Source organism: Maniola hyperantus, chromosome 16, assembly GCF_902806685.2.
Source record: "Maniola hyperantus chromosome 16, iAphHyp1.2, whole genome shotgun sequence".
Classification (NCBI taxonomy): domain Eukaryota; kingdom Metazoa; phylum Arthropoda; class Insecta; order Lepidoptera; family Nymphalidae; genus Maniola; species Maniola hyperantus.
The window spans coordinates 4,116,900-4,139,006 of NC_048551.1; the positions used below are offsets into that span (position 1 = coordinate 4,116,900).

At 38.7% G+C, this 22,107-nt stretch overlaps 1 protein-coding gene across 1 annotated transcript in view; it reads right to left on the minus strand.

Annotated features, from left to right (window-relative positions):
* Positions 1-3,082: 3,082 nt before the first annotated feature.
* The window catches only part of Cph (BCL11 transcription factor chronophage), a 68,361-nt gene continuing 49,336 nt past the window's right edge, over positions 3,083-22,107 (minus strand). Inside the window, exon 5 of the mRNA XM_034976894.2 lies at positions 3,083-7,887. Coding sequence (XP_034832785.1) covers positions 5,894-7,887 — 1,994 coding nt within the window. The 3' untranslated portion in view covers positions 3,083-5,893. The remainder of the gene's footprint in view (positions 7,888-22,107) is intronic.

A 22,107-nucleotide genomic window follows, 5' to 3' on the forward strand; every position in this document is an offset into this window, starting at 1 on the left:
CCCTTGAATAACCCGATGTTATAATCTAGTGGGAACACCGCCGATGGGAGTTGGTTCCACAGTTTGCACGTGCGTGGAAAGAAGGATCTGGCGCAGCGGACGGTCGAGGTGCACCAGACACCCAGATGGTGAGGGTGAAATTCCTTACGGTGGCGCGCGATGCGGTTGTTTTCTAACTAACTTGTTGTTGTTGTTGTTGTGGTGTTGTTGTTGTAACTAAATAACTTTATTCTTGTAGAACAGCTTGCGCCAAATAAGCTATGTTATGAGTTATGATTCTACTATGAGAGTTTTAATAAGTAAGTAAGTATTATTATATATAACTCATTAAAATACCTTTCAGATTAGTGCTATCAAACAGACAGATAAGGCAGACTAGATTAAAGTAAGGAATTATACAAATCAGAATAAAATTGAAGAGTTAAGTAAATTAAAAACCTTCATCAGATGAAAATAAATAAGAATAACGCAATGAAATTCCCGTAGAATTTATAAACATTCACCACAAGATACCTAGGTAGGGATACATTGTACCACAGACGACTGCAATGCGACTACATAATTAAACAATGAAAGGGTTAATTCTTGTTTGTACTTTATTAATATATCCGTGGTCAGCCGCGAGGGAGACGAGCGGCTCAAAAATGAATGTTTAAATATTACGGACAGTTATACAAGATGTTACGGAACGTTACTGACTTGAATTTACGTAGTTTACGTAATTAGTTGAACCGAATGAGTCTCAGAAGGATCGTTGATCATACGGAAGTTCAAAGTTTTGTGTTACGCAGCTTTGGAAATAATCCTTTTGCAAGCACAATAAACGGTTTAATTCTTGGTTGAGTTATTAAAAGAAATATCCTTTGAAAAAAATTGGATTCCTTTATGGAAGGAGCGGTGATAGCCCTCTGTCGCCATCTTATTCGGAAGGTCGGGGGTTTGACCCTGGGCACGCACCACTAACTTTTCAGAGCTATGTGCGTTTTAAGATATTGAATTTCAATTTCTTTAATAGTGAAGGAAAAAATTATGAGGAAACCTACATTACATACCTACCTAATTGCCTGAGAGTTCTACATAATGTTCTAAAAGGTATGATAAGTCTGCCAATCCGCACTCGGTCAACGTGGCTGACTATGGCTTTCTCGTCCCGAGAGGAGACCCTTACTCAGTATTGTGGCGGCCATGGCTTGATGGCGATGATGATAATAATGGGAGGCTTCAGCTGCAGGTGATTTACCAATTTACCTAAGTAGGTACGTACCTATAGTCCGCAATAGGTCGAGATGGCAATCGGGGTATGAGGTGGGGGGGACGCTCCGCACGGACGGTGCAGTTTAATAAATATATGCAGTTAAAATGTTGCACTATCTGGGTTCAAAAATTCCAATTTAATTTTATCGCTGACAGCGACATCTAGCATCCATTAGAAACTTAAATGGGCTGCCATCTTGTGTGATTTTATAGCACTAGCTTAAAAATCTATAATAATTCCAACTAGGTCATTTTAATTTTAATAGTAAAGATACAAGAAAGTTAAAACTTAGTACTGAATTCTGCTAGGAAAAATGTACAGTACACCCAACAAGTTTTACAACCCTGAAAGTACTTAAAATAATATTTCCGTCATAACTCAAATAGGCTAGTTAATTTATGAGTTAAAGATAAATAACAAAATTATTACTATTAATTTATAATAATTAACTGTTCTGTCTTACTAATAAGTAATAACCAAAAAATTAAAAGTAACTAAGTACAGACCTATTAGGTAAGTTTCTGGTACTTAGCAATATCTTAAAGTTATAAAAAAAAACATTTATTATAGTATCTTTATCATATTTTTTTTAATGTTATTAATAAGACATAAAAATAGCGATATTAAATCTCAAAATTACATTATTTTTGCACTTACATTATGGTGTGCTGTAGCTACTCGCTAACAGATGGCGCTAGTAACAAGAAAGCTTAAAGCTTCAGTTTGCAAAAAATTCTGAGTAGATGTTAATAAAGTTGTAAAAGCTTCAAAATCTTTGCATAAAAGGTTACCTACCATGTATTTAATTTTTTGGTAACTATGATTACCTATTATTTTTGTATAATAATATTCTTATTTCGACCTCATAAAATATAATATAATATTAGGTACCTAGGTATGTTGTAATAGCATACCTGTGTATAAGTTTGTAGGTAAACTGCATCTCTTAAAGTATAATAGAACTGAAGGACGATTATTTTAAATAAGCTCATAATCATCATGATCAACCTATCGCCGGCTCACTTTAGAGTATCCTGCATGCCGAGAGTCCGCCATAATGTTCTCAAAAGTGTGTGAAGTCTGTTAATCTGAATTAAAGTGAAATTGTAGTTACATAGTAGTAACTACAAGTACCTACCTAGTAGTAAGGATGGGTCGATGATAATCATGATAACTGTATCTGTATTCTTTTGTATTGCATTGCTAAGTCAGTGATCATGATCAAATACCTTTTTGTAATCATCTCTATCGTTGAAAAGTGGCGCAAGTCCTACCGGCGATTTTTGGCCCCAATTATGTAGTTTTTTCGTCTACTGATTACGTCATTACGACTTTCATTTGTTTTTCCTCCTGGTTCATTCAAAATTTCAAACCAATATTCTTTGAGTGTTCCAAATTGCTAAGGCCAGATCCATACTACCAAAGTAGTACCTATTATTGTTTAACTATACTTAGGTAGGTATAAGCCAATCAGCTTTCAGCGTTTTGATTAATAGGACCGCAGAAGGCTCTACCAGGAGCTACCTACAGATTTTTGTCCCTTAAATCCTTAGCACACTCCCATCTTATAGGTATGTAGGTACATAAGTACTTAGGCACTGTATACTTACGATCATTATTTTGAAATAAAATTAATCAAGCTGTTCTCGTGTCATCATAGATTGCCAGATAGAGCAAATAGCTTAGAACTTAGATTTTTATGAGGGTTCAAATCAAACACATTATTTTTGATTAACAAATCGTCGATATTTATTGAAATAAAAATAATAAAAATGAAAAATAATAAAAACAGTTCTTCTTTCACGTAGGTAATAATTACACAATAAAATTTGTCTTAGTAATTTATTTTGTTTTACTATTACCGTACCCATTTTGTCGACCCTAGTCATAATCCATTAAACTTCACCTCTTCTACGATGTAAGTACAATTTTAAAGTTACCACTGGGAGTTAATATTTATAAAAACAGGATTTTTTAAATTATTTTTAAAGTATTTGTACTAATAAAACTACAACTACCATATCGTAGAGAGGTAAAGATCAAATCAATAAAAGGAATTAATTGGGTATCAAAAATCCTATAGGTAAAAGAAAATCATGAAACTTAATCGTATAAGAATAGAAAGTCGAACGGTTTACCACGACATCTAGGATTCATCGTAAGCAAGAAGTACACTATTTCTAACTAGAACCAGTATAAATCTTGCTCAATTTTACAAGAATATGAAGCTACCTATTCTTGTACGATGTGGTACAAAATAGCATGATTCTTGTTTAATAAATTAATTAATGCGGAATAAAATGATCCTTGCGCTGTCAGTGAGCGTCTCGTGAATTCCGGTTTCATTGCAGTTGAAACAAATTTAGCAATTAGGTACTCGTATTTATGCGTCGTGGCAAATCGTTCAAATTTTAAGTAAGGCTACAATTATTTTGGGTGATACATGAATAAAAATCTATATCATCTTAAAGGTCACAAAAAGTTCAACAAAATAACTGTAGAATTTAAGCGTGGAGTAGACCAATACAATATTTAAAAAAGTACTAGGTCCTGTCTAGATTTTGAATCTCTTTGCAAAGATAGGTACAACTTCTAAAGAGGTCCTAGTATAAAAGAAAAATGGAAACGGATGAAGGAGATCGATTCAGGAGACAAAATGGAGTTATTTCTATTATAATTTACTTACAATTATCTAATATAAATTCTATCATAATTTACATTAAGTACGTATACTGAAAGAGTTCACACTTGGACTAAAGGTACGAGTGATAGGTCTTCCACGAATCACAAGGAAACATTCATAAATAAAAACAAAACTGGAATATTTTTCAGTCTTAATAAAATAACATGCTCCCATTCTCGAGAAACAAAAGCTTGGAAATGAAGATCAAAATGCCTCACAAGATATTTTTATTTAATTTAATAAATTTAAACACTAGTTAAATATAAAGGCCCTTACTAATAATAATCTACGTACTGCTTATACGTGGCTTATTCACATTTCAGTCGTAAAATCAAAGACCCTTATTAATAAGAACACACTGCTTAAACATGTCGATTATATGACATAAATGTATACCTAAGTCATGTATAAGTAGTGCGTCTACGTAAGGGCCAAGAATATAAGCCATGTATAAGGGAATGAACACATTCTTATTAGTAAGGGCGAAAGTACCTTGTTGGTAATAACATCTTCCGTTAAAAACGATTCCAATTTTGATTTCTACAATGCTAAATTATCGATTACAGGAAACTCACCGTTCTTGCCGAAAAGTAATTTATGATTTGCGAATTATTGTTGTCTATAATAAGTAATATGAACATCAAAAGGTAGGTACTCGATTTACATAATACACTTACAGCGATCGTATTTACATGTTTTAACTAGAATAGGAAACATTTGATTTATATTGTACATAATATCCTAGAATTACGAAACAACTTACAGAGTTACAACCCAAATACACGTAATGCTACAGAGGATCTTAGAAATACTGAAAAAACCGGTTTAATTGACACTATACAGCTTAACAACTAAACGTTCTACTGGATAAATCAACGTAGCTAACTTTGGCATTGGTTTCCTTTATACAATCAATTAAACATGACAAAACAAGTTAGATAATACGTAACGTAAAGATCATAGTACAGCCTCCAAAGAAAATAACCAAAAACTTTCACGAACTAACACCAACAACGCAACGGGTATGCTCAACACTGGCTCACACGAAAGATATGTCACTAGGTACCTATCATTTAAATTAATGCCCTTGAATGCTAGGATTTTTGGGCTCATATTGCAATGGGTATATTAAATATTAATTTCGCCACAATTTATTCCTTAAGACTAGAAATTGAACAAATGCCGACCTCTACACGCGATTGATATGCGTTAAGAGGAGTATCCTTCGAGCGACCCTTGTACAAAATAATTTCAATCTTACTTGTAAATAGGCAAGCAATCAAACTCAAGACTTTACAAACTAACAGCGGTGTATGTGATTTGTCAGATTTCCGTAAAAATTCGTAGTTCCAAAGATACACAGGTTCAAAGATTTGTATGAACATTTTTGAGCCAAAAACTACTCACATATTTTTATCAAGATCTGACAGACCACAGATGTCAATAAAATCTCATTGAGTTTGTTGCTTAGTATTCAAACGTTAATTAAACTTGGTTTGTATAAGGCGCGCTCTGAGGATATGCCTCACCTGAATCTTAGACGGACACAAAGCATGACGGTAACGACGCGAGACTACAGCGCGTACAGTACGATTCAAATTTAAATGCGTCTGCGTGAAGTTGCGAGACGTGCGCTGTTACCCTCCCCGCTACCCCGGACACCCAAAATGTGTGTGGTGCGCAACGTGGTGCGCAAACTTCAGGGGCGCATTTACGTTTGAATCGTACAGCTGTGCACGTGTATGATTTATAATAAAAAGAACGCCTTCGAACAGTTCCTTAAATTGAGAACATCGTCTAGGAGACGCGTTAGATACGTCGTGCGTTGTATATACCTAAGCTTTGGAAATTAATTTAAGAGGTACTGGCTATGAAACATTTTACCAAGTTTAGACCTAGAAGATCTGGCTGGGCGGCGGGGGCGGTGGCAGGCGAAGGCCACCCCACGGGTAGAGTCACGAGGCCTCATCACGACACGCGTTAGAGTCATCGGATAAAGCAAGTGCAGCACCATTACTTTGATTCACAACACACTTACGCATGTGCTTCTCGAGCGTTGATGGTACTGAGAAAGGCATCTCACAGAACCTGCACCGGTATACGTCTTTGCCGAGTCTACCGTGAGTTTTCATATGCCTTGTCAGTTTGGAGCTCTGAGCACATGCGTAGGAACATAGTTCACATTTGTACGGTTTCTCGCCTGTATGAGATCGGCGATGAACCGTGAGGTTTGAGCAGTTCTTGAATACTTTTCCACAAAATTCACACGTGTCGTTGCGACGCCCCTCTTTAGATTTTAAGAGAGGATTCTGAAGCAAACCATTGCCACTATTCTTTAACCCATCAAATATATTATCAGGTGGTCGCTGTGCGTGTAACGTCGGTAACCACCATCCTTCATTCCTCTCCATATCCAATTTCATTCGTTTAGACGCTTCGAATGGATTTTCAAAGGGGTTGAATAAAGGATGCGGCTGAGGTGGCATCTTAGCGAATTCCTCCTTCAATCGTAAAGCAGGAGGCATACCATTAGCTTTTTCAGGAAGAGGGCCATTGTTGTTGTCTCGGTCTTTTGCTAATTGCCATTTGAGCGAATTTCCCGATTCTTGAAGTGCTTGTTTAAACGCTTCACTATATTGAGCAATGTTAGATAACCCGAATTTATCCATTAGTTCTCCAACAACTGATGCGGAAGGAGGATGGGCCGGTATTGCTGATGTTTGTTTTCGAGGTTGAGCCGAGGGAGCACTGCTATTTGAAACGGTTAAATCCTCAGCTTCTTCAACATCCTCTCCATCTTCGTTATCTTCTTCTTCTTCACCATCCATTTCCTCGTCGTCTAATTCATCTTCGGTATCGTCGTCTCCAGTCTCACCAGCAGATTCATTTTCTTCAGTGTTAGCCTCAGCTCCTCGGTGGATTTTCAAATGCTTTTTTAACTTTGAATTCTTATCAAATGCTTCATCACACTGATTGCATTTGAAAGGTTTTTCACCAGTATGCGTGCGCCGATGAACCATTAGACTATTTTCAAATCGGTATTTCTTCCCACAGAATTCGCAAGTATGAATGGCTTCGTTATTGTTTCTTTTGGCAGGTGGTGTCGATGATGGCCGTTCGGGAGGCGGCGCATCTGCTGTCTGTGGTTCAACACGTCGTTCGGGTGATATCGAACTATGTAGTTTAGTGGCTTCTCGAGGGGTGTCCACCGTTCCGGGTCCGGCGCCCGCCGGTGGAGTCTGGCCGACTCGGGAGGGCGACGGGGAAGCGAACGGCGGCGAATGCTTCCTGGGGCTAGGAGAGCTCGAATTGCCTGTGGCCGCCCCTGGACTGGTCGTACCGGCCAGTTGCCGCAAGCGCTGCGAGTAAAAATCCAGCTGGGGTTCTAGTGAAAGAGGTTGAGATACGGGAGGCTGTCTGTCCCGACCCGTGAGAGATGTTGGAACTACGGGTGGCCTATCCGCTGGGGAGGGAAAGGCTTGGTGTGGAGGGAGAGAATTGGCCGCAACAGCGGCGGCTGCTGCAGCTAAGTTCAGTCCGTGATGTCGAAATTGTTCTGAAACTAATTGTTCCATTCGAAATCTGTGATCATGATGGTTTGGTCGCGCAAATAGGGGAGTCGGGGGCACCGATGGATGAGCAAGTGGTGGTAAACTGCCTGGTAAAGGCAGCCGTAGTAGGCCTCCTACTCCGAACGGCGAATGCATGTCTGGTGGCGGTAATAAAGGGTGATGACGTAATGAAGGTGGTGGGAGAGGCGCGCCAGTAGACGAGCAACCTGAGCTCGATGAGGAAGTGCTCGATGATGAATGGTTTTGTTTGCTCGGCAGCTGCTGTGGCATGCTCTCCACGTAAATCTTCACGCCGTGCACGTGTTGCACGTGCTGAACCAATCGCCAGGCAGAATGCACGCGCGCCTTGCACGTAGAGCAGACGTAGTTACTCGGTTCTGTAACAAGGAGAAAAACGTGTTAAAATACTTATAGATACGAGACACGAGTACGAAGATGGAAACGCTTTCCGATGGAAGATATAGAGGAATATTAACGCGGGCAAAGTGTCTAGTAATAGCTCTCACATATCGTAGTGTAGGCCTAGGGAGCGCTCGTGGCACGCATGTTAAGCAGGAGGACCACGGGCCCGGTACGTCGGCAGCCGTGACTGATAGCCCCTCCGTGTCCCGGGTGATTCATGCACCTCTAAAATCTTATGAAATATACGCGTGCTGGAATCACGTACGCACGCCTGGGTTAAGAATGTTGATATTGAAATCTATATGTAACACTATCGCGCCGGGAGAAAAATGAAAGCCTGTTGACAAACGACGTGTCGCTTCTAGTATTTACTATTGTTTTAACAGATCGTGTTAAGTTTTATTAAATACGATTAAAAAAATACTATGTACAGCACGCGACAGGTCGCGATGGCAATCGGGGAGGGAACGCTCCGCACACATGCACATCCCCCGGGCTAAGCCAGTGCGGGAGAGCGCGGTGGCGTGCGGGTGTGCGGGGCGTCCTCCTGCCTCATACCCCGATTGCCATCTCAACCTGTCGTAGGTAAATGTGCTACAAAAGGGGCAATTCAAATAAATGGCGCAGTTTATACCCAACCATGAAACGGGAGCCTATTAGAAATAGAAAGATTTTTTTTTAATTAAAATAAAGTTTTACCAGCAAGGTTTCGACTTTCGGATAGTCAAGTGAATTTACCTCTGTTGATAGATTACATGAGTTTCACAAGATGAGTATTGCAATATTGAAGGGCTCTAAATTGATTGCCAATCTTTTAAGGATTCTCTATTCGCTAAGACGTTCGTATCATAATTACTACAACTGCATTTTTCTACATGAATATCGACATTACAAAAACTATCTTATTGTATTCGACGTCACTAACAAACGCAGTAGATACAAAGTAAGATACAAATTTCCTAGAAAATTAAGACCAAGTAAAATTGAACTATGGACCTCATAGGAAAACTCACAAATTTCCTAGAAAATTAATTCCAAGTAAAATTTAACTATGTACCTCATAAGAAAACTCAGCGGGCGACGGAGAGAGCTGTTTAGAATTCCTCTATGTGATCAAATTAGAAATGAGGAGCTTCGTAATAGAACCAGAGTAATCGACATAGCTCAACGAGATGCAAATCTGAAGTGGCAATGGGCAGGACTAGGTGGACAGATGACATCAAACGTGTCGAAGGGAGCCGCTGGATTCATTCTACTCGTATGTTCAGGCGGCGCAAGACCGTGGCGTGTGGAAGTTCCTATGAGAGACCTGTGTCCAGAAGTGGATATCTATCGGTTGGTTGATAATGATAATGATGATGAAAATACACCATCCTACTGCCTACATTTCTTTATAGAATACTATTCGAAGAAGAAAAAAGCTGTGATAGCCTAGTGGCTAGAACGTCCGCCTTCTAACCGGAGGTCGGGGGTTCGATCCCGGCCATGCACTTCCAACTTTTCGGAGTTATGTGCGTTTTAAGTTATTAAATATCACTTGCTTTAACGGTGAAGAAAAATATCGTTAGGAAACCTGCATGCCTGAGAGTTTTCCATAATGCTTTCAAAGGTGTGTGAAGTCTACCAATCCGCACATGGCCACCGTGGTAGACTATGGTCAAAAGACCCGTGCTCTGCAGTGAGCCGGCGATGGGTTGATCATGATGATTCGAAGAGGAACAATAAGCAAAAATGTTAATAATTTATTAACAGTAGTATCGGTGGTCAAGACGCGTAGCGGCGCTGCGCCTATTGAGTTTTGACAGTAATTTGATTGTTCATTGTGAGGCCGAGACAAATTATATTATGGACACATTGTATTGTGCCTCAACGAGCACATAAATATAGTGATGGGTGCTTAAATTAATCAGATCAAATAAATCGTGCGAGTATCAATTGGGAATTGGGATGATGCCTAGGTAGGTATGTCAAAAATAAATTATTTCTTAGGAATGATTCGTAAAATCCACGTCTACCTACTGTTAGTTTTAAGTTTGGTGACCATTTTAAATTATCGATTTGACTAAATAAGTACCTCAAATTACATCAAACGTTTATGACGTCAAATCTGTGCGGGTACGTCCGGAGCGTCCCCACCCCAGTTGCCATCTCAAGCTGTCGCGTACGATAGAATAGCTTCTTAGTACATAATATGTAGCCACCTATACTAAATCGAAAAGAGGAATATTAAATCGATATGCTGATTGGAATACAAGCGTAGAGGTTTAATATTTAAAACCCAAACAGTTATCGATAGAGGGATCATCACTAGCAATGGTGGGCGCGGCACGATAAGCGATCTCGAATGTTAAGACGATTATTGAAATGTAACGGTCAGATTGTGCTGTGACCGACCGGAAAGATCGTGGATACAGGGTGCTCCGAGTGTTTGACACTACTTAAGCAACGATCAAACTGTAACTGTTAAGTATAATATTATGAGAAGAAAGTGGAATTTGGAATCCACGGACTCTCTTGCCAAAGGAGCTCTGGTAGGCTATTTAGGCATGGCTTTCTTGACGATACGATGAAAAGGGCTCTTGCCACCATAGATATTCCTGCGCTCATTGAGCCGGCAGGGATTAGTTGGGATGATGGCAAGAGACCTGATGGATTGCCGCTGGTTCCCTGAGAACGGGGACGGATGCTAATGTGGGACGCAACTTGCGTTGACACATTGGCCCCGTGTCATATCAGGGAGACAGCACCAAGACCGGGGAGCCGCAGCAGAAACAGCTGAAAACGGCAAGCAGCGCAAGTATGCATCTCTTACCGCGAGTTACATTTTTGTTCCGTTTGCCGTGGAGACCCTGGGGCCATGGAGTCTTAGTGCAAACATTGTTTTACGAGACATTTCACCTCTATTTCAAATAGCCTCATCTGGTGACAGAAGGGATGGCTCATTTTTTATGCCACGGATCAACCTGGCTGTCTAGCGCGGAAATGCAGCCAGTATTCTTGGTACCATTCCACGCGGGCATGATTTTTATAGTAATATGTCACTTTGTCGATTTTCAATATCCCTATAATATATGATCCCTATCATGCTGTATAAGATAAATGCGTATCTCGATATCAATATATTTTGACCTTTTTGTCCAGGCATTGTTCATTGTATTCGTCTTGGTCATCACACACTACCATAAACAAAAATAATATACTTTTATATTCCAAAATGTATTCTAACCAGTCTTCTACTGATGCAAGATCTAGTTTTTTATAAATAGTAGGTAAATTTATAAGTAACGCAACTTGCGTTGACACATTAGCCCCGTGTCATATTATCAGGGAGACTGCATCAAGATTCAAGACCAGGAGCTGCAGCAGAAATGGCTGAAAACGGTAAGCAGCGTAAGTATGCCTCTCTTATCGAGAGTTACATTTTTGTTCCGTTTGCCGTGGAGACCCTGGGGCACAGAGTAGGACAGAGAGGAAGCTTCATACAAGCGGCTGGCTGTAGGTACACTCACTCATAGCGCTGCTCACGCACACCGCGACGTGTCACGGACGTTCCGTGTGCGTCCAGTTCGATGGCGAACGGCAGGGCTGTGGGTCTTGCGCGTTAAGTTGATACTTACTTAGCGAGAATATTTATATATTACTTCCGAATTAGTTACGTGTAAATTGTACAAAAAAATGACTTATTATAGACTAAAGTAATGTGGTTAAACAAAAATGCCTAACTATTGTTCAGTATGTTTCAGTTCGTCTAGAAAAAATAAGGATATTTATTTTTATTTTGTGTACCCAAGAGATCAATTGAAGTCTAGTGATGACGTCACTGAAATGGCGGCCGCGCCCATTAGCAATTTGCGAGCCTTATATATACTTAGTTTTTTTTTTAATTTTTTACTTGCAACAGGTATTGACTAGGTTAAGAATAGGTATTAAATGTTGAACGGTATTAGGAAGCTTCCCCTCTGTAGGGATATCTACTCCTGGGGCTATAAATGTGAAAGTGTGTTTGTTTGTTGGTTTGTCCTTCAATCACGTCGCAACAAAGCAACGGATCGACGTGATTTATAGCATGGGTATAGTTAAAAACCTGGCGAGTGACATAGGCTACTTTTTATCCCGGGAAATCAAAGAGTTCCCACGGGTTTTCAAAATCCTAAATCCACGCGTACATCAGCTAGTAATATAAAAATTGATTAATAACTGTTAAATGTAATGGTATTACATTACAGACAATAGGATAATCCTGATTATAGGTTCGGCTACGCATGATTAAAAATCGATCGCCCCGTTAACTTATTTGCTTACAGTACGTAATCCGTCACTGTCATACATACAATAATCTGTTATTATAGAATCAGAAGAGAATTTGGTAGCCAAATAGTAGGTATGTACCGTCAGCAACAATAGAACCAGGAACATTAGTATATTATTCCTATACCATTTACCATTTAAAAAAATGTATAACATGAAGTTTATTCAAGTAAAATATTATAGTTTTGAGTTCAAACTTACTATTCCTATATTGGAAGGAAATTTTACTGTATGTACCTATATGCACATACTGTATCAGTAACGCATAACCTACCTACCCAAATATTACCTACACATATTGTACCTACTCAATGTATTATTACTGACTAGCTGATGCCCGCGACTTCGTCCGCGTGGAATTAAGTTTTTTAAAAATCTGGGAACTCTTTGATTTTCCGGGATAAAAAGTAGCATATGTCACTCTCCGGGTCTTTATATATACCCATGCAAAAATCACGTCAATCCGATGCACCGTTGCGACGTGATTGAAGGACAAACCAACAAACAAACACACTTTCGCATTTATATAAGGGTACTGATTAAAAATATTTTAGTCATTAAAGGGTTTTGAAGGTATCTACAAATTGCTTTTCATTTAGTAATATACTTATATCTAACAAAGTTAAAAAGGTTAATCATCTTATTTTAATATTTACTACATTGCAAACTACCTGATGATGCTCGAACATTCGCCTGCGTGGATTTAGCTGTATTAAAAATCCCCTGAGAACTTAGTCGCTTTTATTTTCCGAGATAAAAGTAACCTTATATGTCAGTCTCTAGAATGCAAGCATTTACACTTCCAGATCTCGTCAAATTCAGCTAAGTTGGGTCATAAAATCCATTGTCGCATGACATTGACGCATGAGAGATCAACACTTCGTGCAAAATCAAATTCATTCGTGCAAAGCCGGGACGAGTTGCTAATAGATGTAATTTATGAACATCAAGATTTAACTATCGTAGTTTTTTTCTAACCGTACAAAAGCTCCGTGGTTACATAGCGCGTAATTTCATTACACGATAAGATCTAGTCCCGTGCGATAATGGCGATAATTAAACAATAACGTGTGGGTGATCCGATTGACTCGCTCCGTGGCTTCGCCGTGGTTTCACGTGTGGTTAGGCTTAGCATAATATTACAAGGTTCTCTCTGCCCAGTATTCAATATTAGCAGGTATTTGGCGTGTGCTACGTTTTAGTGTTTTAGTGATCGGTTGGATGGTTTCAAAGTCAATAACGGACATAGGTAGGTACTTAGTAGAAACATTTTTTGTGTTTTAATACATATAGGTACCTATACACATATTACCTATTAGTAGGATTTCTGAGGCTTGACCTCTTTTTATTATCCTACTAGCCGATGACTTCGTTCGCGTGGATTTAGGTTTTTAAAATTTCGGGGGAACTCTGGTTGTCCAGGATAAAAAGTCTATGTCACTCTCCATCAGGTCTTTAACTATATCCATGCAAAAATCACGTCGCTCCGTTGCGACGTGATTGACAGACAAACCAACAAACAACCACACTTTCGCATTTAAAATAAGGTTACTGATTACTGATAAGACATGCTCACCGAGATACGGAGGAAACCAAAATCAAAAGACCATTAGCAAAAATGAATGGACCCTGGTTCACGAATGGGTATCTCAAAATCAGGCAGGTATGCAGGGTTTTCTCACGATGTTTGTGATATTTAATTGCTTAAAACATGTTCAAACCTATGCCATATGAAAGCTTGTGGGGTAAGTATTATTTCATACTAAGTATGGCAATTTATATCAAAAATTGGAACAAAAGCTATTTTTCCTGTTTTTTGTTTAGTCGCGTAAAAAAGCTAATCGGGTATAGGATAAAAAAGAAATTGTATAGATCTTTTTATACATGAAAAATAAACTAATAGGAGTAGGTACAATTCTAATTGAACCCTCAGCTTCCTTTCGGGGTAAAAATTCGCACGAGCAAAAACGAAATACAACAGTTAACGTACTGTCCCGGGTTAACCTCCCTCGAACGAGGGGGTGGTCCAGACGGGTGGCGTTTAAAAATTTCACCCCCCACTGATTCGCCCACAATGCCCACAATCAGCGATTGCCTTTTGAAATCGAAACGGTTGTTAAACTTCTGGCTGCCTCCATCTTTAACCGGTTCCGCTTTTGGGAGCCCGCTGGATCTTTTCCGGCGTTTGGCGATTATTACGATATAGGTACGCGTATAGTAATTTTCGTTCAGTTACAATGGTTTTGTAACATAAAATACAAATACAGCTTTAAACTTTTGTAACTAAAGACTGTGCTGCCATTCATGTCGTCTGTTACAATATGTACCCATAGTTCGCGCCAGGTCGACATGGCAATTGGGGTGGAGACCGATGCACACCCGCACAGCTACCGTGGTAACCCAGTGCGGGATAGCGCGGGTGACGTACGGGTGTGCGGGGCGTCTCCCGCCTCATACACCGAACTATAGGTACTCGATCGGCACAGGCACATCATTACAATCATCGTTCACTTTTCGTCAGCCCATGCCACTACTGAGGGTCTCTTATCAGAATTATAAGAAGTTTGGCCAAAGTCCACTACTCTGGCCAAGTGCGGATTATCTTAAACTTAAATTATATTACTATTAAACTTATATTATTACTTTAAACACTTTTGAGAACATTATTGAAAACTCTTAGGCAAACTCAGTCACTACGAAATGCGAAAGTGTGTTAGTTTGCTTGTTAGTTTATTGGTGTTGTTTAATCACGCCACAACAGAGCAAAGGATCGGTGTGATTTTTTGCAAGATCTGGAGAGTGACATAGAAGAAAAAAGATCCCGAAAAATCAAAGAGTTCCAACGGAATATTAAAAATCTAAACACACGCGGCCGATGTTGCGGGCATCTGCTAGTCCGTACTAAAGTGTGTTTGTTTGTTGGTTTGTTGGTTTGTCCTTCAATCACGTCGCAACGGTGCAACGGATTAACGTGACTTTTTGCATGGGTATAGATAAAGACCTGGAGAGTGGACCATAGGCTACTTTTTATCCCGGAAAATCAAAGAGCTCCCACGGGATTTTTAAAAATTCGAATTCCACGCGTACGAAGTCGCGGGCATCAGCTAGTTATAAATAATATGAAGAATCTCTGAGACACTGTATGCAGCATTTTAAAACAATCCCAAGCAATTCCGACGTGGCACGCAATCATAGACCGATGGTGGCTATACATAGTTGCCGCGGTGTCCGCAAGAGGCGCTGGGGTAACTTCTGTGCAGGAAGCAGCGCCGGCGACTTCCGCCCGAGTGTTTCATACCAAGTGTATTCGTATTTTTCAAGAACTTGCTTTCAATTTTACGACTTTATTTTCATATAGTGCATATGCTATTTTTAACAGATTTCACAGTTAATGTTTTAATTCAAAAATTTAAAAAAAACCCAGCCAAGTGAGAGTCAGACTCGCGCACGTAGGATTCCGTATAACAGAAGAAGTAAAACGGTAAGAAATAAGAATCACTTTTGTTAACGAACTGCAAAACTAGCTTTGTTTTAAGAGGTTTATTGTTACTGGCTGATGCCTGCGACTTCGTCCGCGTGGATTAGGTTTTCAAAAATCCCATGTGAACTCTGATTTTCCGAGATAAAAATGTCACTCTCCAGGTCTTTAACTATAGATACCCATGCAAAAAATCATGTCAATCCGTTGCTCTGTTGCAACGTGATTGAAGGACAAACCAACAAACCAACAAACAAAATATGGGTAGTGATACCAATATACTACGGGAGAATACTAGAGCGTTGGTTTTATTTTTCCTGTAAAATATACGTAGACTTCTATTGACCATAATTATTTCAGAATTTTCGATTGGTAGATAAACTTCGGAGATAAGGGACAAAGTAACCTTTGAAATAATGACAAGGTGTTTCTATATTAGTATGAATCGATTGACATCTCATTCATTAAAATCGGTCCGTCCAGTAGTTTAGCCGCTACAGTGGAACATACAAAATAGTTACAAACATACATACATAGACTGCTAAAATCATAACTATTTCTTTTGGCTTTGCCGTAGTCGGGTAAAAATTGAGAATCAAATAATAAATAGCAAAGCAAAGGCGTAAACACGTTCAGCCTAATTTGGATGTCAATTTTAAAAAAGGCCGCCCTATTTCTCCAGTCGCGATATTTATAAGCGTGAGGCTAGATCGAGTTGTTATGCGGCGGATGTCCGTCGCGCCGCTGCGCTGAATGACCGCCTTCCCTTTCCGCCCCCCACCCCCACTCGTTACTAGGGCTACCATACTTTAGCACTCTAACAACCTGGACACTTGGAAAAATCTCGTGAAAATCATTGAAAATATAAAAACATCTAAATATATAAAAGGAAAAGAGGACTGACTGATTGACTGACTGATCTAGCAACGCACAGCTCAAACTACTAAACGGATCGGGCTGAAATTTGGCATGCAGATAGCTATTATAACGTAGGCATTTCATAAGATATTTTTTAAAAATTTAATCCCTAATGGGGTGAAATAGGGGTTTTAAATTTGTGTAGTCCACGCGGACGAAGTCGCGAGCATAAGCTAGTAATTACTAATTATAGGTATATAAAAAATCCTAATCTGTCTGTCTTTCGATTTTCACGGCTAAACCACTTAACAGATCTTGATGAAATGCTTTTAAAGACTTGGTTATTTTTCATTTCCAAGCAAAAAAAAATATCTTGGTGCAAGCGGATAAAATAGAGCACATAAGCTTTTACGAACGGTTTAGTTTTCATTCTAAAGTTTTAACAAAGTTAACACGGTAAAACAGCAAAAATATACTAAACTATGTCATCTCAGGTTTTCATCATGTGAGGTTAGAGAGTTCCGCGAAATACGTTACGTGTATTGACAGTGATACCACGAAATTTCAACCTTGTACTGCGTAATTTCGTACTCATATCTCTGACTCAGTACATACTAGAGAGTGCACATCATGAAGTATCTTGTTACACTTGACACATTTTGATAGATTAGAGGCAGCGCGCACGACGGTGCGGCGAGTTGCGGTGTGTTTTAAAATCCGCAAATTAGAATTATAATCTATCAATATCCGGTGCGGAAATAATTCTGCAGTGCGCGCACTTCTATGTAGTTCTATAGTTCATAGATTTTGCGGCGGAAAAACGTACGGAAATTTACCGTGGTGCGCGATAGCTCTTACCTACTATATTGTGATGGCCTAGTGGTTGAGATGTATGCCTCCCATAGGGGGGTCGGGGCTTCGACCCCGGCACGCACTTCTAACTTTTCAGAGTTGTGATGTGCGTTTTAAGTAATATCACTTGCTTTAACGTTGTAGGTATCCACATCCACAGTGTTCTCAAAGGTATGTGAAGTCTGACAATTCGCTCCTGGCTAGCATGGTAGACTATAGTCTATATAGCCAAACCCTTCTCACTCTGAGAGGAGACCAGTGCTCAGAAGTTAGCTAGCGATGGGATTATAATGATGATGAACTATACTCGAAATATAGGTAGGTATTATATTCCATTTTTGTATATTTTATAGTCATACTTGTATGGAAGTTGACACTTTCATGTTTGTATCATGTACCACAATATGTCTGTGGCCACAAAATCCGGATGTTCCAGATGAAAGCCGGACGTATGACGACACCCCTCTCATAGCCCGAATGGTGCAAATTGTGACCCATAACTGGGGACATGTTGCGGTATGAAAAATAAAAATTCGTGAAACGGAACGCAATTTTCGTGAAGCGTTCGCTTTATTTATGTGCCATATATTTTTTAGTGTCTTGATGGAATTATATTATGCCACTAGCAGATTGACGCGATTCGTTAGCAAAATTAAAAATTAATTAAATACAATTTGGGACTTTGCAATTTCATTTATTTACCTACCTACGTATGGCAGTACTATTTTAAGTGAATTACAAAATATTACAAGGTTTGAATTAGATAGTTGAGTGAGTTATTTTAAACTAGATGATGCCAGCGACTTGCGTGGATTTAGGTTTTTAAAAATCCCGAGGGAACTCATTGATTTTTCGGGGATAAAAATAGTCTAGGTATGTCCTTCTCCAAAATGCAATTACATATCTCTGTACCAAGTTGATGATTACAATCCACACAACTTAAACCATGCAGTAAATCCACATTTAAATTTTACACATCCCATGACATAGACAGACACACTTTCGCATTTTATAATATTACCTAGTATGGAGTTTGGACTTATTATTTGTAGATACAATAAAAATATACACTAGTTTCTCAGACAGTTTTCATTCTGCAGTAGACTTCTTACAGGAATTATATTCAAATTATAGTCCCTCAATACTTTAAAAGGAATTGGACTTATTTTTAATCACAGTATGTTCATTCTAAGAATATCTAAAGAGTAAATCCATAATTATAATAATACTAGCTTATGCTCGCGACTTCGTCCGTGTGGACTAAACAAATTTCAAACCCCTATTTCACCCCCTTAGAGGTTGAATTTTCAAAAACCCTTTCTTAGCGGATGTCTACGTCTATCTGCATGCCAAATTTCAGCCTGATCCGTCCAGTAGTTTGAGCTGTGCGTTGATAGATCAGTCAGTCACCTTTTCCTTTTATATATTTAGATGTAAAATGTCTGACTCTTTGAGCTGCATTAAACCACTAATATATATTATTTAGAATACGTTTTGCATGTCTTCACAATAACGACCATACTGAAAATTAACTAATTACGTAGTTGTGTAAAACGAATTGATATTGTCTACATTGTCGCGGTATTTTTACACGATAATAACCACTGTTTTAACAACAATAAAGACCATAGTGGCAAAAATAATTATAGAGTAATGACGCATATATTAATGAATGTCCCCCAGGTCATACCGAACAGCTAAAATAATAAGATGACCGATTCGACCGAGCGTATCTTGAGTACACAAGTGTTTTGTCGTGAAATTTATATACCTACGTATACCTATGTAACAAAGGTGCCCAACGTAAATGGCCAAAAGTGTGCAAAGCGTGTGTTTTTTTAATTATTTAAATAAATAATATTAAGAAATTATCCTAAGGAGATATGTCGGATACCCACAGGAATCCTTACTCTGCATTAAGCGAATTGAATATAGGTAAATAAACTAGATAGTCGTAATAAAATTGGTGTAATTAGCTGAGTTGATGGTATTTGCTATAACAAGTCCAGAGTGAATAGCGCATGGACTAGACCTGCTGGCAAATGATGATGCAGCCTAAGATAGAGCGCGCTTGCCAGAGAAGATGTTAGATGCCTATTCACTCTTGACTTGAATGTACCCAATACCTATAACTATTAAAAGTGGAGGAGAAAACTGATGCTGAAAGGGCGTTCCATATCCTAGCGGTTCAAATTAGAAACGAGGAGGCAAATCGCTGCCCGTGGAATTTCGACTACGTACGGGTGCAGACCCTGACGATGCCTTGCGGTACGATAGAAGAAAGGCGAAGGAGGAATCAGGTCAAAAGTTTTGGTGCTAGATGCGGATGTGCTGCTATTAGCCTGTCACGCGTCTTTGCCGTCACGCGGATTTGGGTTCCCTACCCGAAGCGTGCCAACGGGACCCTATTACGTGCTATTACTATGGCTCCGCTGTCCATCCGTCCGTCCATCTATCTGTCAGCGGGATGTATCTCGTGAACCGTAATAGGTAGAAAGTTGAAATTTTCGCAGAATGTGTATTTCTATTGCCGCTATAACAAATAACTAATAAAAGATTGCTAGGCCATGAAAATTAAAAAAAATTGAAGTGTTATTTCTTGTACGATGGTACAAAACCCTTCGTGTGCGAGTCCTACTCGTATTTAGCCGATTTTTTTTTATTTAAGGCTGACATCGCCGTAATTTGCAAGCAATTAGGTTATAAGGGTACAGCATGACGGCATGTCGGCGATCACCGCACCCAGTGTCGACAGTCGACACTATAAAAACCCCTCATTTCTGTAAACTATCACGTTACCTCGCAAATTGCTTCCGCCCCCGCTCGAATCAGTTCTGCCGTTAGTGGGGCGTTTTATTAATATCGGGTTGTATTGAAATTTTACATAATATCTAATGAACTGTTCATTCAAAGATAGGAGAGGATTTATTTAAATTGGGTAAGTAGGTATGATTGTACTCTTTTTGTTTGTCAGTTGTTGAATTTGTATTTGAATTTCCAAGGGTTCCATACGCGCTCAGGTCTGAGGTCTGAGAAAAAATAGAAATAAGATTTCAAAAAATCAAAAACAGTTACATTTTCATTTCAATATAACTTAAAAAAATAACAAAATTTATAAGCATAGTAGGTAAGCAGCGCAATTCTATTTAACTTAAACAATCGGTCAAGTGCTAGTAGGACTCGCACACGAAGGGTTCCGTAGGTACCATCGTGCAAGAAATAACACTTATTATTAAAATAAGTGTTATTTCTTGCGTATCATGGCAGCCATTTTGATTTTTTATTATTTGTTGTTATACTTAGTGGTAGTAGAAATACACATTCTGTGAAAATTTTAACTCCCTACCAAATTTTCAGATTACGGTTCACGAGATAGAGCCACTGACAGACAGAAGGACGGACAGACAGAGGAGCCTTAGTCCCGTTGCCACCCTTTGGGTACGGAACACTAAAAAATGTATAGCATTGTAGACTAGTTATTTTATCGTGATAGCGTTACTCATACTAAAATATCTAAAATATCTTTTAAAATACAATATTAGGTACATTTGACGCAGATAGCCCTTATGTAGCCCTATTTTTCTATGATTTTCTCGGAACAATAAGATGATTTCACGTGATTATAGCCTAACATTTGACATATCGTCGGATTCAGGATTAAACAGATAGTTCCCTCACTCAGTTCACTCTGGCGATATAACAAAACATCAAAGATTTAATATATAAAAACAAAATAAGTATTATACTCAAAGATAAAATCATAGAAGTACGCAACCAAAATTTTTCTTATGAGACACTAAAATGTGATCTCCAAAATTGGTCCGCGACCGTCTTTGCCCAGATGTGAGGGCTATTTTAAACTCGTAATAACCGTTGTCGACACGTGTGGAGCGACCATTACCACATATTACAAAAAATGGAGGAAAAACAATAAAATGCTGAGGGGGAGTGTGAGGGACACCTAAGTGGACGCGGTTTAAAAATTGATTTCAAAATGTTATGATGTTGTTGTGATACAATGTAACATAAAAAATATACATTTTAGTTCCTAGCTTAGGAATATCAGTTTTTTTTCGGCAATCCCCTGATATTTATATTTCAGGACCCTTGAGTGTTGGTAAATTTAATATTCTATTTTCTTTAATCTTTGACAGTTTATTTATGTATTATTTTATAAGATAGTTGTTTGTTTTAGGAATATTAGTTACGCATCATCATCAACTCATTGCTGGTTCCATGAATGAGAATGAGAAGGGCCATATACTCTTCATGCTGGCTTTTGGTAGACTTCACACAAATGCAAATGTCCTCACGATGTTTTCCTTCACCTTTAAAGCAAGTGATATTTGACGCACATAGTAAGAGTAAGAGGTGCATGCCCGGGATGGAATCCCTGACCTCCCTAATAGAAAACCGACGTCTTAACCATTAGGTTATCATCGTTATAATAGTTAATGGCTATTAAGAAATCATTTCAATGTATATTAGGACTCTATTACCTACATCAATTAAAATCAAAACTTTAAACAACTAAATTATTATTATATCTATGAATCAGATAAGGTATTTTATGTGACCCCGTGTCCAAAACACAAAGCAAATAATACGATGGTTAATCGATTCACCAATGCTACACAATCAACAGATCCTTGAAAGATTCCAAACCTATGAGATCTAGATACTCACAACAATATTTTCA